A 25,463-nucleotide genomic window follows, 5' to 3' on the forward strand; every position below is an offset into this window, starting at 1 on the left:
CTACCCACTTCGATCAAAATCACCTGGAGGTCAAATGATCCGGTTTGGGTACCTCAGTGGCCCCTGCCTAAGGAGAAGCTATTAGCCTTGTCAGAAATAGTCAGTACACAACTTAGATTAGGACACATTAAGCCGTCAACCTCCCCATGGAACACCCCCATTTTTATAATTAAGAAAAAGTCTGGCAAATGGAGGCTGCTCCATGATCTAAGGGCGGTCAACGCGCAGATGCAGTCCCTGGGGGCGGTCCAGAGGGGGCTGCCAGCTCTCTCAGCCATCCCTCAGTCTTGGCCGATTTATGTTATAGATCTTAGAGACTGTTTCTTCTCAATCCCCCTACATCCAGAGGACACCCATAGGTTCGCCTTTACTTTACCCACCATTAACCAAGAAAGCCCTGATCTCAGATACGAGTAGATAACGCTGCCCCAAGGTATGGCCAACAGTCCCACTATGTGTCAGATTTACCTTGATTCCCTACTGGCCCCCCTACGGAAATCCTTTCCCAAGATAAGATGTGTGCATTACATAGACGACCTTTTGCTCAGCGGCAGGGACCCAGACATGCTAAATAATATGCTCGGCCAGTTGGTCGAGGCCCTGAGACAAGCCAATCTACATGTTGCCCCCGACAAGATTCAGGGAGGAGAAATGGTGACCTACTTAGGCGCGAGAATCTCCCCTATGCTAGTCTCTCCGCAGAAGGTCACCATTAGGACGGATGGCGTTAGGACCCTAAATGACATGCAAAAGCTATTGGGAGACATTAATTGGATTAGGCCATATTTACATATACCAAATTCAGATCTCAAACCCCTGTTCGACCTTCTGAAGGGAGACCCAGATATAGCCTCCCACAGGAGGCTCACTCCTGAGGCAAGAGCTGCCTTACAGAGAGTGGAGAAAGCCTTAGGTGGGGCTACCTTACACAGAATTAAACCAGAGCGACCCTTTGATGTCTGTTTGCTACAGACTAGTCTACAGCCCACAGCGGTGATTTGGCAGAAAGGACCACTACTGTGGATACACCCTAAGGTCTCACCTGCAAAAGTCATAGAGCATTACCCAGAGGCAGTCGCTTCATTGGCCCTTAAAGCGCATGATAGAGCTGTCCAACATTTTGGCTCAGGACCACAAGCCATCCGAGTACCCTATACCGCCAGCCAGATCAAGACCCTGGCTGCCTGCATAGATACTTGGGCCATTTTGAGATGTGTTTTCCATGGGGATATAAACAATCAATACCCTAAAGACCCTATCTTGTCATTTGTTACTCAGCACCCTGTAATTTTTCCAAAGGTTACTGCCTCTGAGCCATTAGTCCCAGCAACTACAATATATACAGATGGCTCCAAGACGGGGATAGGCGCCTATGTGATCCTAGGCAAGCCCCCGGTTACCATACAATTTGAACCTGATCAGCCTCAGGTGGTAAAACTACAGATCGTTAAAATGATTCTTAAACGGTTCTCAGGAGCCATTAACATTGTCTCCGATTCTAGGTATGTGGTCAATGCTATGCAAGTGCTTGAGACTGCCGGTTTAATTAGATCCACTTCCACAGTGGCTGGGCTGTTCCTGTCTATGCAGACATTGCTTCAGAACAGACACCATAAGGTCTTCACCACCCACATAAGAGCACATACATCCCTGCCAGGGCCTATGGCACAGGGGAATGCGGCTGCTGACACTGCCACTCGCCCGTTATGGATTTTTACCTTACTAACACCAATCGAGCGAGCCCGTGCCTTCCATGATAAGTTTCATGTCAATGCCAGGACACTAGCAAACCATTTCCATGTTTCCAGAGCAGATGCACGAGATATCGTGCGACTATGTGACTCCTGTGCCACATACAAACCTGCCATACCGATGGGAGTAAACCCTCGAGGTTTGATCCCTGGTGATGTTTGGCAGATGGACATCACACATATACAGGAGTTTGGGACTCTTAAATATGTTCATGTTTCCACAGACACCTGTTCTCACGTCATATTTGCAACAGCAGAAACAGGTAAAAAAGTGTCTAATGTGATCAATCATTGCCTGGCGGCTTGGGCCGCATGGGGCAAACCAAAAATATTAAAGACTGATAATAGACCAGCCTATATAGGCAAAGCCTTCAATGAGTTCTGCAAAATGATGGAGGTTCAATTAAAACATGGTATCCCATACAATCCCCAAGGTCAAAAAATCATCAAAAGAGCCCATAAAAGTCTCAAAGCAATTCTAGCTAAACAAAAAGGGGGAGTAGGCCAAGGCCTGGCCCCAAAGGCACGATTATCCATGGCACTATTCACACACAATTTTTTAAATTTAAATAATGATAATTGCTCCCCAGCTATGGAGCACTACAACCCTTCCTCCAACCATAAAGGGTGGGTTAAATGGAAAGATGTCCTAACAGGACAATGGATGGGCCCGGATCCGGTGGTTAGCTGGAACCGAGGCGCGGTTTGTGTTTTCCCACAGGAATCGGGACGAGAACCACTGTGGGTACCGGAGAGACTGACACGGGCGACAAAGCCCTCGACTGAAGATCAGACCTGCCCTACCGGAGATCCATCACAGACCAACCAACAAGATGAATAGAAATAGTGGTAGCCCGAAATGGACAAAAAGATCCTCAGGCATATGCATGGCTCGCTCGCCTAGCCTACGACCGAGTCTAGGGATGGTGAGCTTCCCACACTCCTCCTCTAAAAAAATTATGACATAGCTGGGTAGGAGAGTCAATGACAGGTAAGAGCGTACTCCCCCGGTGCGACTCAACCTAAGCCAGGCCCTACCCCATCCTGCACGTAAGCCGCTGGACTGTTAGATGCTGCCCAGGTCTAAATTTCTCTCCGAGGGGATTTCTTTACGGAGAGGAAATGAGTGCAAGCTTGTGTGCATCCAGGTTCCGTCCAGTTTGTGCCTGGCCCTAGAAAAAGGACGAGGGCCTCAGGGCCTTGACAGACCATGGGACGGCCGACCAGGGTCTAAGCCAAGGACCTACGGTGGGCCTACGCATAGGGCATAAGCCTCTGCACCCAGTCCAGAAAGGGCTACGATGCGCACATTCATAAAAAATAAAAAAGGGGGAGATGTTGGGAGCCGCAGCCCCGAGCCCGGTCGCCTCACTTGGCGGACGTGAGGCCTGTAGTAAAGAGTAAAGCCTGAGGTAGATTACCCCTCCCATCGAGCACGTTAGTTTCCTGCTTACCGCGTAAGCAACCCGCTCAACAATATAGTCTGCCTGGCAACTGATGATGTTAGCCAATCAGCTTGCCTTGCTTACTTTAACATGATTGGACACTGTATCCGTATATATACTGGTGCCACCCCTGGGGGGGAAGAAGAAGCCCGGAAGTAGAAGCCCAGAAGGAGCCGCGGGGAGCGGACCAAAGGAGGCTTCAGCTGGGAGCGATCCCAGGGCAGGCTGTACGGAGAGAAAATAAAAGAAAAGGTTGTCCACTGCCAGACTTTGTCGTGTGTCCTTCCTGCCGGCCGGGAGCGACATCGACAACAAAGCCCTTTCATGTGTTAGAGACTCTGAGAAGGCCTGCAAGAAGGGTGCTTGTAAGATTTCATTTAACCTTATTGGACTATGGGACTTAAAAGGAAAAATAATGTTTCCCCATATATCAGTAACACACCAGGAAAATCACATCTGGAGAATTCGGAATGGGTTGATCCCACTAAGAAAAACACAACCGGCCCTGGAGAAAACATTCCAGAGCCCCTGACATCACCAGAGAAGGGAGTCCTGTGTCCCACCCTCCTGACCTCCAAAATTGTCAACCAGCGGCTGCATTGGTCTGGATAATGTGGTTATAAAAAGTGAATCCATAGCTCCTGGGCCGCCAGGAGAATCCAATCTTCTTCTCCACTAATTGTGGGAGAAGGGTAACTTATTTTAGGGTGACCGGGTACGTTCACTGTGGAAAATATCCCAAATGTTTGTTCCCAGTGCCCCAAATGGAGTGCACACTTGTAATCCCAGCTACTTTGGAGGCTGAGGCAGGATTGACAACTTCAAGGCCAGCCCTAGGGAACTTAATTAGACTGACTCTCAAAATAAAACTGAAATAAAAGGACTAGGAATGGAGCTCTTTCCTGGCGGGCATGAGGTTGTGGGTTCCAGCCCAAGTGGTGGGCCTTGAGGTACAAACAATTCATCCCGGAGGGCTCCTTGTAACTCAGGCTGTTAAGAAGACTTGGGCTCCTCTACACAGCCTTCAAAGTCTCTGCCCTGTGTCCAGCAGATCTCAGTGTCCTCAGAGAGACAATGGTCCTGGATTTCTCCATTAACCTCACACAGGAAAAGATACTGTAATGTTCCTTCCAGAATTCTTTAAAGGTTCAATCAGTATCTGCGGCCTTCTGGAAGCACAAGCAGCCAGCATCTGGGTTATAACCCAAGACTTTGGTTGTAAGTTAAAATTGTGGTCATAACCCAAAGTTGTTCACATGTCAGGCCAGTCATAACTCAAGGGCCCACTGTCCTGCCAAAAAAAATGAAGCTCAGGGGTCCTACTGTACAAACACTAACCCCACAGGCCTGCCTGAGGCAAAAAGACAGAATCCCCACTACAGGCTGAAATTAACCAAGCCCACAATCAAGGCCCTACCTGAGGCGTCATTTACCTGGATTCTCCTCCTTCTTCAATGTGTTTGCAGTGGACAGAGTTCAGGGCGCTGATTCTGGTGTAGTCTTGGGGCTTCAGATACAGGTATTTAAATCCCTGAAAAAGTACATGTGGGTGAGGCTGTGAATGCAGTTCCCTGCACTGGACCGGACAGCTACTGTCTTGTTCTCAAATGTCGACACCATAGGGGGAACATTAGTAACAATGCTAACCAACAGGCCGCGTCCACAGCGCTCTCTAGAGCTGCAGGCAGAGGTCCGCTCTGAGCTCAGCACCTTCTGCTCATCCTTACAATGCAACCACGTGCCCTTCCTGGTCTCTGCCTCAGTTTCTCAGTCTTCTCATCATCATTCTACTAAGGAGTATTCTAAAATTTTTTTTCTTATTGCTAGCAGCCACCCATAAAATTTTAGTATTAGCTGCCATCAAGAAATCAACTGATAACAAATGTTGACAAGGCTGCGGGGGAAAAAGGAACATGCTTCATGGTTGGTGGGAGTGTAGACTGTTGCAACCACTGTGGAAATCACTATGGAGAATTCTCAGAAGACTAGGATTGGAAGTTCCATTCAACCCAGCTATCTCCCTCCTGGATATTTTCCCAGAAAACCTGAAAAGGTCATGTCACAGTGATATATGAGCACCCATGTTCACAGCAGCACAATTTGTAATAGTTAAATCTTAGAAACAACCAAGGTGCCCATCAACCACAGAATGGATGGAAAAGATGTGGTATTTTTATACAATGGAATATTACTCAGCTATAAAAAAGATGATCTTGAAGCCTTCATAGGCAAATGGAGACAACTTGAGACTATCCTCATAAGTGAAATAAAAAACAATCATATTTATAAATATCACATTGTCTCTAGTGTAGAACTATAGGAGTAATAAAACCCAAAATATGTAATTGCTATTGTAAAAAAGAGAGGAAAAAAAAGTGCTCTAAAGGATATAACTATGTATGTTTCAGTGTATAGGACTGATAACAATATTACTAAGTTAGTTTTTGTTGGATCGCTGAACAGAACTGTTTGCAGTCTCACTGTTTGAATGCCCACTTTGTATGCTTTACTTTTGTAACTTGAACAACTATTTTTAAGAGGACAATATGTAATTTATCAACTAGTGATTTCTTATTGCTTATTTTTTGAATTCTGTATTATTTCTACCCTTTTTTCTGTTTTGCTTTTTTTCTCTTTAAACAAAATTTCAAAAAATTTTAGTATTAAAGATATACTGTTTATGCACTCTTTACCATATATACATATATAATACCTTATATATTATATACATTATAATATAATATAATGTATCATTCCTTATTCAAAGTACTTGGACTTCAGCATATTTTAGTAACTGTGTTTTCAGTATGATCTGTTACATTAAGTCCTCTGTAAACTTTTTTACTTGAGTGGTTACATCAGTGCTCACCATTTCTGGATTTTGGAGCATTCTGGGTTTTAGATTTCTGAATTAGAATTCTTCAAGCTGCTTAAGAAAATAGTTTTGGCTGTCTGCCCAAATAAATGTGGGCTGGTAATCCCAGCTACTTGGGAAGCTGAGGCAGGAGGATTCCAAATTCAAGGTCATCTGGGTAATTTGATGAGACTGTAGTTTGAAATACAATCAAAGAGAAGACAGGGAGTGTAGCTCAGTGGAGAGCACCTGCCTAGCCGGTACCAAGCCCTGGGTCCAATCCCAGTACTGAAAACAAAGTCTCGTCGGTGGACCAGCAGCATCGCCATGTTGAGGCCACCCGCTGTGGCTGGAAGGAATGACTGTGCCTTGAGACTCACACAGTGTGCACGCTTTTCTCCCATTCACTTTGCCTTTTATTGTAACTGAGATCTGTACATCTCCAGTTGACTTTTAGTAACTCTTTCAAGGCCGGGGCATTCTTGGTGCACACAGGATTCAAGAGCTGCTCAATATATCAGTTCAATATTGCCCCCTCCATGAACATTTACAGACATTTTTTTCCTAATCACCATTTTCCAGAGGTGGAAAAAAGTTTTATTTACCATACTGGGAACTGAACCCAGGGCCTTTGCACTGAACTACATAACCAGTTTTGTTTTTTTTAATAAATGTTAACTTGCTAAGTTACTAAATTGACCAGGCTGGGCTCAAACTTGCAATCTTCCTGCCTCGGCCTCCCAGAGTGCTAAGATTACACATGTGTATCACCACACTTGGTTCCAATGAAATTTTACTAACACTAATATACTGTGTGTCTTTTTATGTTAAGTATGTATATCTGTGCTTTATACATAAAAAGTTAGGCTGGGCATGGTGCCACAAGCCTGTAATCCTAGCACTCAGGAGACTGAGGCAAGAGGATTGCCATGAGTTTGAGACCAACCTGGGCTATACAATGAGTTCAAGGTCATCCTGAACTACACAGTGAGACCTGGTCTCAAAAAAAAAATTCTTTCTAGTCTGTTGCTGGTATAATCGTTCATCACCGAGATAGTACAATACAGGTTGAGTATTTCTTACTTGAAATGATTAGGATCAGAAGTGTTTTGGATTTTAGACTTTTTCTGAATATTTATATATTTATAAGGAGATATTTTGGGAGTTGGACCCAGCTTTAAACACAAAATGCACTTGTTTCATACAATACCTATAATTTCATACAATATCTTTAGTGCACTTGTGTTTAGGCTATGATCCAATCATGCGGTCAGGTGCGAAACTTTCCACAAGGACCATCACACTGGCACTCAAAAAGCCTGAGATTTTGAAGCATTTCCAGTTTGGGGCTTTAGGACTTGGAATTCCAACCTGTGCTAGCTAAGCAACTTGGCACCGCCACCCCCATTCCACAACGTACTTTGTGTGGGTTCTCTGGGTCCACCCAGGCCACCTGGAACATGGGTTTGATTTCCTCTGCTAGGCCAATCCGGGCCCCACTGTTGGCTGCCAGGTAGATTTTGGGGATGCCCTGTGCCCGGGCCAGCTCTGACGCCCGCAGGTACACCATGTCCTCCTGTAGGCCAAAGGATCCCAAGTGGTGGGTGATGTCGTTGCTGATGACGATCACTTCCCGCCCTTCTGGATACTCTGGGGTCTTGAACATCATTTTGAAGGCCACCATGCCCACCTGTCGGGGAGAAGAGGACCCAAGGAAAATGGTTTGGTCCTCCACTGGAAACATCTCACAAAGGCCGACTCCACCACAGCGGGCTGAGCGGAGCCCCCACCTCATTGCTGCCAGGAAGCCGGTTCATCTCCACCAGCTGGTCCTGGGAGTCCAGCACCAACTCAGTGTACGTCAGGATGTCTTTCGGGTACTTGTCCGGGGAGCCCCACAGTTTAAAGAGAGCCTAGAAGGAGGAAAATAAAGAGTGAAAAACTAAAATCATCAGAAGGAAATATGCCTTTTCTACCTGGAGATGACTTGTCATAATTCCTGGGTGAATTTCCTAGTTTTTCTTTTTAAGCCATGAAACATTTAAAGCATTCCAAAAGCTAAAACAAAACAAATGCACGTGAGCGCGTGCACACACACACACACACACACAATCATGTAGAATAAAAAATAAGTATCTGGGAAACCATCTGTTCACTTTGTCAAATTTTAGTATTTTCATAGTTTCTTAAGGTTTTTTTTTGAGATGAGGTCTCACTGTGTCGCCCAGGCCAGCCTCAAACTCTTGGGTTCAAGAGATACAGGTGCCTCCAAAGTGGCCACGACTATGGTGCCCACCATCATGCCTGGCCCTACACAACATTCTTTAAAGATGTGGTCGGGTCCCTGTTGTATCTGTCCCTTCCCCCTTAAAAGCCCAAGAACACGTTGTCCTGAATTTAATGTCTACCACTGCTGCACGTTTTTGATTTTTCCAGTGAGCACTTTAATAATACAACATGCCATTATTTCCTTTTTTTCCCCCTGAAATGGGGATCTTACTGTGTTGTCCAATCTGGCCCTGAACTCTCAGGCTCAAGTGATTCTCCCTCCTCAGCCTCCAACAGCTGGGACTACAGGTGCCGGGCACCATTCCTGGCCCCCCAAACATTTTCTAAGAGTAAACTAAAACTTCTTCAAAGCCAGTAGCCAGGCCTCTTTCTCATGGTTTCTCTAGACTTCAAAGGGAGCTTGGTAAGTAACAGTTAGTAAATGCTCATTAAAAGGACCAGAAGGAAACATCAAACTATTAATTAACTTGTCACAGGACATGGAAATATGAGTTAATTTCTTCTTATTTTTCCAACAATTTTATATCATACAACTCTATCATTAATTAAATGATAAAATTAAGTTCATTTTGGGCAAAAATACTACAAAAGCTTTCCCAACATTAACTTTGTCCTCTTCATGAAGTTCTTTTTACACAGTGTCTCAGAAGCATGACTTAGGACAGGAGGCTTTGGTTCTGGGGGCGTCGGGAGAGAGGACCCAGGGCGGGTGCTGTGTCTGGGCCACAGGACTTGCCTGCCGGAACATTTCCGGGAAGTCGTACACGTAGGTGGTGCCCAGGGACTGCGCCTGAAATCGCTTAGCCTGAAGCAGATCCTTGGTGACATAGGGTGTGTTGATCAGCATCCCGTGCAGGCTTCCTTGCTTGTCACCAAAGGAGTGAAACATGATCTGGAGCAGAAAGAAAGAAAAATAAAGAAGAAGGAAGATCCCAGAGCACCCCACTTCTCCCCAGTGGAGACACACTGGCATGGTGCATCCCGTGACAAACTAAATCCCTAGGACGCCTGATGTCCTGTCCACCTCTGCGGGCAACCAGAACAAGGGCAGTGGGAAATGTGGAGACAGAATTCCAGAAGTATCACAGCCACAGTAACATAGATGCACACCCCAACTGTTGTGCAGAAACCCCTGAATGCTGAATAAGGTCTGTATCTGAGATAACACGACTTCCTGTTTGGGTGCTACATTACAGTCCAGTAAAATGCCCCACTGGAAAAAACTGGGTGAAACTCACATTAGAACTTTGCCCTATTTTTGTTTGGTGCTATTTCTTTTAAATATAAGTGTCTGGAGCTTAATTGTTTCAAATAAAAATGTATTGTGTATATACACATGTGTACATATATGTATATGTGTCTTGACATATACATAAACAGTAATGGCAATAAAAAAGAAGGCTTGATTCATTTTAGAAATGTAGCCGGGAAAAATATTTCCCTAAGTGAACCATTGTGAGGGTTACACACAATTCTAATGTGGCTGCAGGATGAATTACAGCCTAGAGGATGAACAGCCAGAGCTCAGAGAGGAGAAGCTCACACAAATGGAGCTGTTAATCCACAGAGCTCTCAGAGCTGCCCCATTCCATCCGGGCAAGGCAAGCCGGTCACTGAGGGTTGATTTAAACAACACCTTGCCACCCTGCTCTAGCTCAGACCTCGGGGGCCCAACTCTGCCTTACGTTTCCAGATCTGGGGTCAGTCACTTCTTTGTAGAGGCTGATATCCAGGTAGTAGCCCGATTCATTCGTGATAAACAGGCGGATGGGTACAGCACTGTCGGTGGCGGCCGGCCGTATATTGATCTTGACCTCGGCCTGCAGCACGCGGAGTTTCCACAACCGGCTACCGTAGCGCATGACCATGGAGCGCACAGACTCCTCGATCTGTCCCCAAACACAGGAATTCCAGTTTCAGAGCCCACTCCACAAACACACTGGCAACAGCGCCAATAACGGGGTGGTGAACCATATTCAGTGCAAAATGGCTAGCATCTTGCATTCAGCATGGAGTATCTGCTAATGATGACAGCGGGCATCTTGAAAAGTATTTGAAACCCATGACCTCATTTCATTCCCTTAATTACAGAGCAAGGCGGACTTTTCTTTCTTTGCATTTCTGGGGATTGAACCTCAGGCCTCACACATGCTAGAAAAGTGCTCTTCCATTGAGATAGGTCCCCTGCCTGCAGCAGGTACTTTTTACCTCCCATTAACAGATAAAGACATTCTGGGCAAGCCTGCTGCCCTAAAGTGTATCAAGCGCTCATGATTCAGCTAACACCTAGCTGTAGGACTGCATGGCGGAAGGTTCCCTCCCCTCCTGCAGCAACTGAGCCTCCACTGCACACGGATTCCTCATGGAACCAGGTCTTGCAGCCCAGGAGACAGTGCTCTAAGGCAGTATGGTGTGAAGAAGGACAGGAGGCTGAACCCAGAACCCAGTGAGAGCCCCCAGGAGGTGTAACCTTGGAGGGGTCCATGATGACGGTGGGCACGAAGTTGAGGAAGATGTGGTTGCAGTCTGTGCGCACGGTTGTGTTGTTGAATGCCACCTCCAGCTCGTCCATGGCCTCCAGGAGCAGCCGCTCACCCTCGTTCTGCAGGTACTCGAAGGAGGCTTCCTATCAAAAGGCAAGGAGGCAGAGTTTCAGGCCAGGGCCACAGGGTCTACGCTGGCTGGGTGGCAACTCAGCCTCAGGAAGGAAAACCCTCTCCTCCTCCATGTGTGCCCTCCGAAAGCAGCACAGCCCTGCTGGGGACACCCAGGCTGCAGGGTATATTCCCTAGGCCTTTTATTTCCTGTTTTCTGGCATTTTTGACATCTGAGCCATGCCTGCCCCTAAGGGGACTGGCTGTCCCAAGGCTGTCTGTTCTAGACATTGTGAGCAGTTCTCCCAGGAGCATGCTTGTCACCCACAAGCAACCTTCACTCCATTCCCTCCTCCACCTAAGCCAGGTCCCTGTTCCTACCCGCATCAGCCTAGGCCCAGATTCCAACTAGGCACAGCACTGCGCTCAGGTATATGGCAACCGTTTAAGCCAGCCAGGCCCAACCCTGCTGGCCCTGCCTCGCCCATTCTTTACTTTGTGAGCCACAGTAAGGGCTCCTGCTCAGCTTTTCTCTTCATTCTTCTGTCTCCTGAGCAACCCCAGTACTCACTGGGATACATGGAAACCTTTCTTAGCGTTCCAGTGCTAATTGCCTCCTGATCTTTGCCTTCACCACAGCTAAATAATATTAAAACCTATTAAGCACCTCTATGACTGAAGTAGCAAAAAACTGAGATTAGTTTAAATTTCACCCATGTGGGATTAATAAAAAAAAAAAAGTGTTCTAGGATATCTCACCCTCGTAATCAGGTCTGAGTGCCTGATGATGGCTCGGATGAAGAACCTGTGGTCCGTCACTTCCACCCCTTCGTTCACCTTGGCAGCACCCAGGTAAAGGTGCATCTTGTGGTTGGCACAGGGCACAGCAGTCAGGTCAAAGTTGCGCATCCGGCTGAGCTCCAGCTGGAAGGCCAGGGCGGGCTCCAAGTGACGGTAAATGCGATCCTCTGCAAACTGCGGGCCACCCAGAGGGAGGACAGACAGACACACTGAGACACGCCTGTGGAGTTTAGTTCTGCAGCCATATGCCTGCATCATGCACTGTGCCTGCAGCATCCATGGTGCTGGGGAACGTGGCACTAACTGTGGCACCTAGCTGCAAGCAACCCCCAGGCTCAAGAGATTTGCTAGGGGGGCTGGGGATTTAGCTCAGAAGCATAAGTGCCTGCCTTGCAAGCAGGCAGTTGTGAGTTCGATCCCTGGTACCGACAAAAACGAAAAAGACCAAAAAAAAAAAAAAAAAAAAGAGATTTGCTAGGACATAGGGCAGCCACAGACATCACAAGGATGGAGTGCTGGGGATATGTCTTAGCTCCTTGGTCAGCCCAGCCAGCCCTAGCACCTGCCAGTGACAGGAGGCTATTCTCCATGTCACAGCATGGTCTTTCCTAAGTGTGCCAACCCCTGGTTCTGGGTTGAACGTGGTTCCCAAAAGGAAGCAGCAGACAGTATTGGAGCTGAATAAGACAAAATGAATGTGTTATAAAACGTTGGTCTTAGCTGGAAAATTTAGGCTTAGGGTAAATTAAAATATAAATTCTGAACTGAATAGGGTCTTTAACTCATTCTGGGTATGAGCTCACTTGTTCTACAACAAGGATCAGTAAACATTTTCCTAAAGGGCCAAACACAAGGTGTTTTTGGCTGATGAACCAAACAGCCTTGATCAAATAACTTAAGTCTGCTATGTCAGTGGGAAAGCAGACAACATGTCATCAAATGGGCGTGGCTGTGTTCCAATAAAACTTTATTTCTAAAACAGGCATCTGGTCTACAAGTCATTGTTTGCCAACCAGTGGCCTAAAAGAACGTAAGACAGGGAGCTAGTAAAACTGTCTTACTGAGTACACCAGCAAATGCAAAAATTATCCAAGTGAGTGGGAAACCTGCAGAAAGAACAGGATCCTGAGGGTCTGTGTGGGAATCACGGGTTGGCATTGGAGGTATGATTCTAGGGGACAGCTGTGACATGTCAGTCACTATGTTCTCAAAGCATGCATTAAAGGCTGGGGACATATTCCTCATGAGTACCAAAAAAGAGGATAGTATCACCGCTTTCATACCTTATCTCTTGCTCTGAATGTGAAAAACTTGGGAAACTCTTTCTGTAAAAAGGAATCATACAAAAGATGGTTAAATCAAGCAAGAACCATTCAAAAACATCCTATAATTATTTTGTGGTTGTTAACAATAACTTTTCTCCTAGAATGAAACATTGGAAAGTGTTCATTTTTCTTGCAGCTGATCACTTTTATACCAAACTATGAAATAAGTGTCACAGAAATGTCTCAGGGGGTTAGAGAATGAGAAAGACTCACATAGATGAACTGAGAACTGGACTGACCTCTTGGGCAATCAAGAATGTGATTCTTCGGAGTCCATAATCCACAAGGATGTTTTTCTGCATTGAAAATCAATGACACAATGGAGTATTATTTACCTATAAAAAGAAGGGTGGACTGACACATATTCCCACATGACTGAACCATGAAAATGTGTTAAGTGGAAGAAGCCAGCTACAAAAGCCCTTGCAGAGTATGATTCCATGAGTATGAAACATTCAGAATGAGAAATCTAGAGCGAGAAAAAGGATACCAGTGGTTGCTTAAGGCTGAGGTAGAGTGGGCAAGGACTTTGATTTGAAGAATGATGGCAAAAAACTGTGAATTTAGTACAGATTTTTTGGCAGGAAGATGGTGATGAAAATGTTCTACACCTGACTGGAGTGATGGCTGTGAAACTCTGTAGCCGTATTGGAAAGCACTGAACTATATACTTTTATTGATTGAGTTGTACAGTACACGAATTACATCTCAATAAAACTCTGATAAGAAGAGAAGAACATAAGAGCTCTAACGGATATAACAGCAAGTGTGTTTGGGGGTGTTAAATAGCTGACTTTATCAATGTTTTTGGAACATTGAACACAGCTGTTTGCAGTCTCCGTTTGAATGTCCACCTTGTGTTCTTTGATACTGTGATTTGAGGAACTATTTTCAAGAAGATAGTATGTAATCTACTAGCAGGTGATTTCTTATTGTTATGTTTTTTTGTTTTGTTTTGTTTTGTTTTGTAGTTCTGTATTGCGTGTACCCTTACGCCGCTTTGGTTTGTTTTGTGTTTTTCTCTTTTTCCTCTTAAATTAAAAAAAAAAAAAAAAAAGAAGAGAAGAACATGGCAGTCTGAGCAAAAAGATAGCAAGTTAGAGCCTTAGTGAGACTGTCTCAAAATTAAAATCATCATCATCATCATCATCATAAAAAGGCAAAGATGCAGTCCAGTGTGAAGGCACAGAGTTTAATCCCCACCCTGCCCCCTTAAAGACAAGCAAAACATGTACACTGTAAGAATTTGTATTCATTAATTCACCTCAAAAAGCTGTGGAGGAGGATGATTTGAGCAAAATATTCACCACTAAAGAATGCAGGGGTCGCCCACTTTCTGAGGTCCCTTCTGTCCCAATCAGATAAAAGCTTTTTTTCTCTCAATAAATCCTTCCCACTCTTAACCTCCGTTGTTCCTGAAATTCATTCCTTGATTTTAGAGAACATGAATTACACATTTTGGACATCCAGCAGGTTGGGAGTTCTTTTCCACTGTATCATTTGGAGGTCTTCCACTGAGCTAACTGGACGGAGACATAGGAGGCTCACTGTCCACATCTCTTACTCCTTCAGAATGCATTATTAAGCAATGGAAGATGTTCAGCCTTTACATCTTGAAAACGAACTGCCTGATATTTTTCTGCACACACACACGGCCAGCCTACCTGCTAGAGCCAAAATGGAATGCAAAGGGAAGTATTAATCAGGATGGTATTTTACAACTAGAATTACACTGTAAAAAAAGGGAAATGGTCAGAAGTGCCCTGTGTTCCAGCTTTCTTTACATTAAGAAGTAATTCTTACTTATGCTGAAAGTATAATTACAACTCATATGAGACTACTTTTGTGTTCATATAACTGTTTTTCTCAATGACCTAAAACAGATCAAGCTAGATCCAGGAAAAGTTTCACATGATGCTGATAAGTACATTGAAGTCTTTAGGGATTTATTCACACTTATGAGCTAGACTGGAAAGAGGTTGTGTTAATCTTAAATCAAACATTTCAAGCTGCTATTATACTGGGGATGAGTATCATATCGTTAATTTTAGACAGCAAGAAGATTGACAGCCAGGGAAAACCAGTTCCTCCTGGAGCCCAAGCAGTGCCCACCCAGGACCCCTGCTGGCTTAACAGACAGACAGGCATTTGCAGCAGGATACATTGTCAAGTGTGTATTCTTGGCAATCTAAGAAGGACAAAGATCAAGCCTTCTAAATATTTTAAATTGTCAACTATTTATCAAGAGAAACATTTACACTTCTCTGCCTTCTTAGATCATTTACAAGAGGTACTGGTAAAACATGTGTCCATAGCTCCTGATTCAATAGAAAGAGGACAAATTATACTTAAAGACATTTTATTATGCAATCAGCCCCAGATATTAGAAAAAGTTACAAAAGATAGCTTTTGCTCCAGATAGTGCTCGATAATTTTAATAAAAACTGCCTCCTTACTTTCAGTAATGGAGACGGGAAAGAAGCCAAGGAGAGAAAGAAAAAAAGACCAAAAAGCAGCTGCCTTTGTTGTGGTCTTAAAAAATACACACCTTAAGTCTGACTTCTGGGGTTCCAAGAACCCCAGTTCAACCACTACCAACCTCACCAGCTACTGCTGCCAAAACCAGGCCGCCTTAAGAGGGTCGGCCTTAAAAGGCCCCACACTGTGTCCTGACTGCAAAGGCAGCCACTGAAGGCAGGCTGCACTCTGAAGCAGAGGCCCCCGGGCCCAGAGTCGCCTTCCCAGGTGGTCCAGCAAGACTGAAGGGCCCCGGGGCACTGTGCCCTGTCCTGTCCACCCGTCATGTCCTTGGAGGAGCTCTGAGTAATCGTGGCTATGGAGGGAAAAAAACCAGCTTCTTGCTGGACACTGGGGCATGTCTCTTTGTCCTTTTCAATCCTGGCCTTCCTTTCAGCCATCAGATCTCAATAAAAACAAATCACCAGATGAAAGATAACTCACTTTAGTTGCATCTAGGATGAGTTTCTCTTAACCCATTCCTTTTTGATTATGCCTAAAATCCCTGCTCCCATCCTGCAGAGATATTTTATCCTGTCCAAATACTATATGTACCAGGTTGCCAACTAAACAAAATGCTGCTTACATTTGTTCTCAAATACAATATATATTGTTGTCTATGTACAAGAACTTGACAGTTTTTCATTGGTCAAAAATAATGTATCAGTTGTTATAATCTGTTTCTCAAGTCATCAAAACTTTGGAGATAATTAAGGCTAAAACTGGAAAGACTCAAAATAAAATATCAGATTCCATCGGTCGAGGGATCTAAGAGTCAGTGGGTTACGATTGCTATTCCAGGCCCTTAAGAACAGTTTCAATCATCTACCAAAGAACAAAGGAATGAACACTTGTTAGTCTGGGTAGATACCTTCACAAACCGGGTTGAAACCCTTCCTTGTAGAACAGAAAAGTCACAAGAAGTGGTGAAACTTTTAGTCTCAGAAATCATTCACAATTTTGGACTTCTTAAGAGATTACAGAGTGATAATGAGCCTTCTTTTAAAGCAGCAGTACACAAGGTGTGTGTCTCAGGCACTGGGTGTTCTCTGTCGCCTCCATGGTGCACGGAGGCCACAATCATCAGGAAACATAGAAAAAAATGAATGAGACCCTAAAGAGACATCTTTGCAAAATGGTTCATTAGACCCACCAACAGTGGTCTCAGTTACCACCTTTAACTCTCATTAAAATAAGAAATACACTTCAAGGACATGACTGGAATAAGCTACAAGATTATATTGATGAGTTACAAAAGAGTTAAATGGTTCATAGTTTAGCCCACCATTACTAGGTAGTGGAGTGGCCTATAAATTATGCTGTTAGTAATTCTGGACATAATAGAAATTTTCTAAAAATTCCACTGTAGCCTCTTTAAAGCCTCTAGTAGGAACCCTATTAAATAAAAATAACGTCCTCTTCCTAGGGTCAACAACCATAGATATCAACATGGAATTATTATCAGATATAGAATTATCTATAGTTAACCCCCATTATAGGACAACTTAGTAGAAAAATCCCTTTATGTTGGGAACAGAAAAATCACTCCTGTTTCCATTGGCCTAACTCCACTAAAACTTGAGATGGGGCCCTCACCCCTGAACAATGTATATGTACACTAACTTTACAGGCTGAAGACTGGTTTGTAATGAACTGGTTCAACTACCCTGGAATTAGATGGGAAGCCCCCAGTGGCACTCATTGGTCCTGTGGAGTCAATTTGTGGCCCTGGCTACTCCCTGGACAGATAGGAAGATATATGCTGGGATTTGCATGGTTATAAGACAGAAGTGTCAAAAGTATTGGCAAACCTGTACACTTGCCCACCTATGGCCATCATCGATGGTCTAGAAGTGCGTTTCCTTTGGCTTCTATCTTTCCCTCTTCCTTAGTGTTAGGAGATGTCATGCAACACATCAAGATTTCAACTAATTATACTCAGCAGTCCTTAAACGACACTGCAGCTGGTCTCCCCTCCCCCCCTCTTTCTCTCATGAAGAAATAAAATCAATGAGGCAAGCCTCCCCAAAATCGGTTTGCATTAGATATTCTAACAGAAGCACAAGGGGGTACTTATACAATTATAAAATCTGAACGTTGTGTGTTCATTCCTGATCTTTCTGCTAATATCTCAATAGCTATTCAAGATATTAGATGACAGGTTGATGAAATGTCAGATTCTGAAATTCCCTGGACCTTCTCTTTATCCTCTACGGAAAGCTATTACTGGTTCCTCCTGGTGGAAAATTGTGTTGGCTACATTCATAATTACCTTGTTGGTTTTTTATTTGTCCCATGCATATTTAATTGTTTCTGTGTCCTTGTCTCCTTCAGACTTTAAGCTGACGTCTACCCAAGACAAGACCACCTGGTGCCTATCCAGGGCCTTTAGATAGACCCCTTGTGGAGTATCTCTGACTGCCCATCACAACTATGACTGTCGTCAGCTGGAAGTAGCCAGCTCATCTCCATCCCCGGATGGCAGTGAGGGGTGCTTCTTCAGAGGGGGAAATAGTATACATAGCCAAGTTAGGTAGGAATATTGTAACAGGGCTGAGCCCCAGAGAGGTCAATGCAGAACTATTCACCCATTTACTTCCCCTAGAGAAGAACAGCAGTGATTTATATTCTAAACAGGCATCAATCACTTTAGGGTGGAGGACCAAACCTCCTTAACACACCCCTTTCAGGAAAGTCCTCACCTGTCCCATGTGTACTTGCTATATGACTTGTTTCTCCATTTGATCCCCATTTAATCAATATTACCCTAGCGATTAGACTTGCTGTACACTTACTGGTTGACCATAGTTATTAGTTGTCCCACCTCACAGCCATCCTATGATTTGCCATTGGATCAGTGTTACCTAAGTGACTGTATTTGTAATCTTATTGATTGATGATAGTTCTGTCCCGCTGTGGAGAACCGTCTGGATGACTCTCTTTGAACAAAGAGCAACTACCCCCACTTTGGCTAAACCTGGCCCTGTCGCCAGGTACTGACATGTACAGAGCTGGCTAAGCTATTTTCCTGTCCCTTCAGTTGATGTAAGCAATGCAAACAGGGCCAGCTGAGGTGCTGATGCATAGTCTAGGCACAGTCTCTGTGTCATCATCCCCCACCAAAACACGGTTGAGCTGGGTGGGATGCAGAGCCACTGCTCCAGGGCTGTCAACCGAGTTCCAGCCTTAAGATAAGAGGCCAGGGCAGAAAAATCTGCACATCAGGTGAAAGCACCGCCCCCTAGACACTAAACGCCACCTCACTTGTGTTACGCAGATTGGTCTTTCTGCACAGCCTTCTCTCTGCATGTTGCAGAGGGGCTTTCAGGCCTCCTGCCTAGCTCAGCTCACAGTGCTCACATATTTCCCACCATTCTCACAGTCCCTCGTCCTCAAGGTACTCCCTTCTTCAAGAATTAATAAAATCCAGGTTAGGCCCTGGGTCAAAGCCTTTGTTCTAATGAACCTTCATTCTGGCCAGACTTAGGACCCCTTGGCTCCCCATAACTATAAATATGCCTTAGGGTCTTTGTTCTCACTGTGGGTGGCCCTGGAAGTGGTAAATTGGAATTAACTTGCTAGAATTCCAATAACTTTTCCATGAGATTACAAACATACACTTCCTGGACTGAGACGAGGACAGGAGAGGGCTTTTTATATCCCACCTTAGCCCCGCCTCACCTCCTAGCTTTGCTCAATAAACACCCTTGAGAGGCAGAGCTGGCTGGCAACCCACTTTCTGGACCCCTTTCTGTCCCTCTCAGACAGGAGCTTTTTTTCTCTTCTAACTTTTTGCTACTCTTAAAAAAAAAAAGCATGCAAACTCTGATTCCATTTTTGTATAAAATTGAAGAACAGATACAGACAGGTGTCTCTGGGGGTGGTGAAGGAAGAGGGTACAAGGAGCTTTGGTGGGGGCAGGAGTATCCATTTCTGATCTGAACGCTGATTACACACACCTGCTTGCTGTGAAAATCCACCAAGCCATATATACGCCTGATTCAGACACTTCCTTTTAGACTTCAATAAAAATTATGCAAAAAAAGAATGACACTGAGCTAGGGAAGTCACTCAGTGTTAGAGCAGTTGCTTTTTATGCACGAAGCCCTGGGTTTCATCCCCAGCACTGAAAAAAAGCATAACACTGTTCTCAGTTGCTCCTAAATGAAATAAATACTACAAGGGGGGCCAGGGATATAGTTCAGCGGCCCAGTGCCCGCTTGGCAAGCACAAGGCTCTGAGTTTGATTCTCGGCACAAAAGAAACAGGAAGGTACTACAATGGTGATAAGAGACTATGATGGCTATATTACAAAAGGTTTTACTGGGAAAGACAAGAAAACAGGTTATTGATCAGTCAATAAGGTGCGGAAAACTTATCAGGGGAAATGAACAGTCTTGGCCTGTTTCAAAAAGACAAATACACACGAACAGAAGAACACTGTAGTAGGTATAATTAGAATACTGCAGAACGAAGATTCTAATGTGGAAGTTAGTCTGATTATTGGTTCTCAGCTAAGCATGCGTCTGTGTGCATACGAGTGACTGTGCATGTGAATGTGTGTACATGAGTTGTGTGTGTGCAAGTGTGCACATTCATATAGGCTTGCTGCAAAACTTCCTAAATAATATAGAAGCACAGAACATGAAACAGTTTTCCCTTCTTATCCTCCTCTCTTGTACATTATACGTACACATAACGTATTCAGTCACACACAGACATATCTAATCTCTCCTATCTAACAGCTACCCCTCCAGCCAGTGTTTAGACACTGTTTCACTCCTTTTCACTGCCACACAGGACCCCAGTACATGGCTGCCCACACTGCAGAATGGCTCACAGGCCATACTTCCAGGACTGGATCTGATGCCTCTCCCCTCCCCTGTCTCTGGGTAAGAACCCTCAAGTATTGTGTGCTCCATTTGACATGTGAGAAGGCAGATGAACCCACATCAGCTCAGATGTCCCTGTACCTATGCAGTGGGATGACAAACACCCAGTGATGACAGCTGCTAGGATAAGAGGAGACAGGCTGCATGGAAATGAGCCAATATTTTCAGGCTGCCTCAGAGGATGGGGTATGGTTTTGTTTTAAAATCTACTTTTCAGATTTACATCTTAAGCACTTTTTGCAGGGAACACCATTAAGTAATGATTAAGTAATGATTAGGTAAGTAATGCATCCCATATAGTGACAAGCAGAAAAATATCATTAACAGGCAATGCTAATTCTGCAATGAACATGATTAATAAAGTAAAAGGCTAAACCGTAGCCATTAAAATATAACGGGTGCACCCAGTGGTAAGTGTCCCTGGCTTTGATCTTCAATACTGAAAAACAAAAAGCTTTCCCTTTCCCCACTAGGTCGCTCTTATACATGGTCAAATGTCCACAGCCTTAATCCAACTCAGCATCATTCATTCTCCCAGCAGCACCTGCACTCCAAGCACCAACCTGGGTTTCTGAAGGGTGTCAAGTCAGGCAGAGGTAAAAGCATCCCTTCCCCCAAGATAATATGGAGAATAAGGCACAAGTACTAATATGCAGGCTAAAAGGCTGCAACTGAAAATTCTCCACTGATCTTGAAGTTGAGACAAAACCAGAAAGGTCAAGGATAAACAGACAGCACACCTGGCAGATTTGGTTTCTTTCTGAGCAAAGAACTTCAGCATCCCACTTTACGGAAGGAAAAACTAAGGGTCAGAGAAGGAACGGAACCTGCCCCTGTCACACAGGTGATGAAATCAAACCCGTGCAGTCGGTGCCCTTGGAGAGTTTCAGCTCCTCATGCTGAGCCACATCACATCACCTGCAGCCGTGGCCCCTGAGCACATGTGACAGCTGTCTGCACTGCAGCAGGAGAGCATGTGAGGACGGCCACCACATGCTTGCAAAAGCAACCTGTAGTTATTTGCACGCTCGGTGGTCAGCGTAAGTGGCCATCTTAAAACCGAGTTTCTGTAATCTCCCAACAGCTTGTTCCTAGAACTTCAGACTACTTACTAAGCATATCCTCTGTGCCCCAGACAGGCTAAGTAATGAAGCTTGATTGCTTAATGACTACAACATCCTGAGAGAGGGAAATGCTGGCCCTGTGTTACTGGTGAAGAAGGCAAGGCTCTGTCATGTTCAGCCACCTCTGCCCCAGGATGTGGGCAGAACTGGTTGGGGCACCAGGTATGTGGTTCCAAAGCACTCAGCAGGACAGGCACCCCAGTGAGGCTCAGGAGCATGACAAACTCACCGAGACCTGCCCCTCCTCCTTCTCCAGGGACCTCTCTCCTACTCATTCTTGAACCTGGCTTGTTGCCACCAAAACTCATAACGGCGTGGAATGCCCTGGTGTAACAGTATTGAGGCAGCGGGGCATTTAAGTGAGGGAAATTGGACCATGGGGCACTGCACTACGTAGTTCTCGTAGGACTAGGTTTGTTCCCAAGAAAGTGAGTTGGACAGGGGTGAGCCTGGCCTCTCCCATCTGTCTGGCTTCCTCTCCCATCATGTCATTTCTCACATGCATCGCCACCATGTGATACCACCTGCCATACTGTGACAGGGCAGAGCCTCTTAACACACATAGTAGCCCAGTGCAGCATCCAGAACTGTGAGCTAAGTAAAGCTCTTCACTTTAAAAAGGCACCCAGCCTCAGGTGTTTTGTTACAGCCACACAATGCAAAACAAGACAATCGGGGCTGGGGATTTAGCTCAGCGGCATAAGCGCCTGCCTTGCAAGCAGGCAGTCGTGAGTTCAATCCCTGGTACCGATAAAAAGGAAAAAGACAAAAAAAAAAAATAGAATAACAAAACAAGACAATCAGCTCCCCCAGTGCCAGAGGCACACCAAGTACCTTGGATTGTACAAACGTCCGGAAAATTGGCACTAGTGCCTCGTCCTCCAGGTGGTCTGCACACTGGATGGCCACATTCAGGATGTGGATGGGCTCTTCTCGGAGGCTCTGTGAGAGAAAAATGAAGGCTGGGGTAAAAGGGCTGGGTCTCCTCCACCGGATTGCCCCTGGGCTCAGACGCTTACCTTGTAGTCGTCCTCAGAGTATAGCGTCGTCCGGACCTTGCTGAAGACTGGGATGTCTTTGGGCACGTTGGCGAAGCAGGAGATGACTTCATCAAAGTTTCTGGGGGTGTGGACACAGAAGGAGGCTAAGGGACCACGGGCTCATGGGGATATCAGTCAGGCTGTCACTGCAGGCATGCAGGAGCGCCAGGCACCCCTTTCCTAGCCAAGACTGCGATTTCGTCCAATTCCACGCAGGACTCAGAACTCTGTGGCTCTTTGATCTGGTCCGCAGCACCTCGATGGGTTCGTTCCTCAAGGTGAAGAATGAACTGATAGGGCCTTAGGTCAGGGGTCCAACAAAGGGTTCTTCCACTCTAGACCATCAGCTGGGTCCACTCTTGGCTCCCACTTTTACTGGCTGGGAGACCCAGAAGACCTCCCCCCGAAGGAGTCCCGTGAGGTTAGCAAGAGTGATCCACACACCTCACCACACCGTGTGAAAACCCAACAGGAAAATTCAAGCACAATGCATCCCATATAGTGACAAGCAGAAAAAAGGGGAGTAATAGTACCAATGCCTGACATTTACTGAGTGTGTCATTTACATAGGAATTATACCTGAAATATATTGTTGCATGAATCTGTTCTCATTTAATTTTCATTTTCATGACTCCTCTATCAATAGGTCCTTCTATTAAGCCCTTTCATGGCTGAGAAGAGTTACGGGAGGTTAAATAACGTGCTTAGTCTCACAGTTAAAAAGTGGAGAGCCAGGCTTCAGACATGGGCTAGCTGACCCAAGGCCTCACATGCTTGGCTGTCATGCTATCATGATTCTGTTACTATTTTCAATTTATTCTTAACTGATACACAAAAATACAACACAGATATAGTAAGAGGGTGCCATGTAAAGTTGCAATATGTATGTGGATATTGTGTATAATGTTTAAATGAAATTAAACACATCTATCTCTTCATTTATTCTTCATTTATCATTTTTATGGTGAAACTTCCAAAATTCCTTCTTCTATCTTTTTGAAACATACAGTACATTAGTGGTACTGTGTAACTCAGTACTCACTGATCACTTGGTTCCCCTTCACTCTCCTGTGATTCTATTTTTAAAAATAAACCAATGCATTTATTTAATTTGCAGTGCTGGAGATTAAACCCAGGGAACACTATGCTCTTCCACCCTTTCTTTTAAATTTTAATGTAGGGTCTCTATAAACTGCCCGGCCTGGGCCAGAACATGTGACCCTCCTGCCTCAGCTGTCTAAGTAGCTGAGATTACAGGTCTCCACCACAGCACCCAGGTTCAGTTGTTTTGAACTCACTGCTCAAAGTGTTGACGTTGGGTGCAGTCAGGAGAAGGTTTTTGGGGTTGGGAGGTTTGAGAGACCTGGCCACACTGTACCTGGTGAAATCCTCAAATCTCCTGAAGGCCACCATGGCCCCCATCCGCTGGCACAGTGGGGTGAAGGCGCTGTCCATGAAGAGTTCCGTACTGTGCCGCAGCAGGTCAGGGTTGGAGACACTGATGGGCACTGTCATCCTGCAGGGTGACATCAAGGGGAGGATGAGGCAGCTGCCTGCAGCCTCAGCTCTAGCAGCCGCTGCCTCAGGGAGCAAATAGACACTTCAGGGAGCCAGATCAGTCTTCCACTTTGGGAGCTGGAGACTGAAGTTGAGGTCAGAGGTCAAGAGTCTCACCTGATCCCTTAGGACCTCGGTATACAGTAGGAGCCCAGAAAGTGAATGAATGAATGAATGGTGCATACACTCAAACCCAGGTCCAATCCACCCCCAGGAAATCCCAAAGCAGGGCTTCACAGAAAGAACATTTGCTGCATCAAATTTCCCTGCAGAGCTCCAGCCCTGGGCAGCAGGAGAAGGGGCAGGCTCGGCTCTGTGGACACTCAGACCTCTGGCTCACCCTTCACCAAACCCCTCAGGGCATAAAATCATCTGCCCATTCAAGTCAAGACACCCATTGTTTCCAGGCCCAGAGGCTGCCAGAGAAACTCAGGTCACCTGAGGATTTTGGAACTGAGCCATGGACTCAGATGGAGGAGCAGTGATCTGATGGCCTGCAGAAAAGCATTGGCACAGAGGTCTGAGCTTCTTTTTGTAGGAAGGAGACCTGCTTGCAAGGCTGGCCCTTGATTGGCACCCAGGAACCTGAATTTGGGAACGGGTCTCACTCTTCCCTAAATGGCAGAGTGGTTTGCTATGCCTAAGATGTCTGTACAAACAGCCTGATTTATGCTGAGCACCTACTTTCCCTGGGGGCCTGGCATCTTCGGACCAGGCAGAGATGCCTACATGACCAGCTGCCAATAAAAAGCCTGGGTGCTGGCTCCTAACAAGCTAGCAGCCAACACTGACATACACTATCACACACATTGCTGAGGGAATTCACGTCAATCCTCTGGGAGGAAACTCAGTTTGCGCCTGCTCTCCACTCAAAGGGCTATACTTGTGGGCCCTTTGCCTTTGCTAACTGTGCTTTGTCCTTGTGCTGTCATATTCCAGAGCCATTCACATCACTATACACTACGCAAATCATCAAATCTGGGTGCTCCTGGGGATCCACAACACAGGTGCATGCGTTCTCATTCAGTACCTCTGGAATCACGACCCAAGTCCCCTTTCTCAGAGGTTACAAAGTCACATTCAGCACACTTAATTCAAACTGACTTTGCTTCATACAGCAGTCTTAACACATAAGTTAGTTACTCATGTTGAAAAGTAAAGGGATTTCAGATTTTTTTAAAAACTAAAATTTGTATTTCCTGCCTCTGCTGGAAAATACACACACACGAGTACACATGTACACACACAGACATGTCTGGGCTTGATGGCCACTG

The 25,463-nt window shown here is 45.3% G+C and overlaps 1 protein-coding gene across 6 annotated transcripts in view; it reads right to left on the reverse strand.

Moving 5' to 3' along the window:
- Positions 1 to 25,463, reverse strand: part of Acacb (acetyl-CoA carboxylase beta) — a 146,485-nt gene that overhangs the window by 19,927 nt on the left and 101,095 nt on the right. For 5 of the 6 annotated variants that reach the window (XM_003477752.5, XM_013142015.3, XM_063225785.1 and 2 more), the window contains 12 exons: positions 24,011 to 24,148; positions 22,612 to 22,711; positions 22,427 to 22,534; positions 13,299 to 13,355; positions 13,018 to 13,059; positions 11,693 to 11,908; positions 10,810 to 10,965; positions 10,025 to 10,228; positions 9,076 to 9,231; positions 7,841 to 7,963; positions 7,471 to 7,740; positions 4,630 to 4,727 (listed from right to left, as the gene is read on the reverse strand). In XM_003477752.5, the coding sequence (XP_003477800.1) occupies positions 4,630 to 4,727; positions 7,471 to 7,740; positions 7,841 to 7,963; positions 9,076 to 9,231; positions 10,025 to 10,228; positions 10,810 to 10,965; positions 11,693 to 11,908; positions 13,018 to 13,059; positions 13,299 to 13,355; positions 22,427 to 22,534; positions 22,612 to 22,711; positions 24,011 to 24,148 (1,668 nt within the window). The remainder of the gene's footprint in view (positions 1 to 4,629; positions 4,728 to 7,470; positions 7,741 to 7,840; positions 7,964 to 9,075; positions 9,232 to 10,024; positions 10,229 to 10,809; positions 10,966 to 11,692; positions 11,909 to 13,017; positions 13,060 to 13,298; positions 13,356 to 22,426; positions 22,535 to 22,611; positions 22,712 to 24,010; positions 24,149 to 25,463) is intronic. The other variant, XM_013142016.3, reaches the window with a different exon arrangement.

The sequence above is a fragment of the Cavia porcellus genome, unplaced genomic scaffold, assembly GCF_034190915.1.
Source record: "Cavia porcellus strain 051 isolate PalLab524CR breed Dunkin Hartley unplaced genomic scaffold, mCavPor4.1 scaffold_16, whole genome shotgun sequence".
NCBI lineage: Eukaryota > Metazoa > Chordata > Mammalia > Rodentia > Caviidae > Cavia > Cavia porcellus.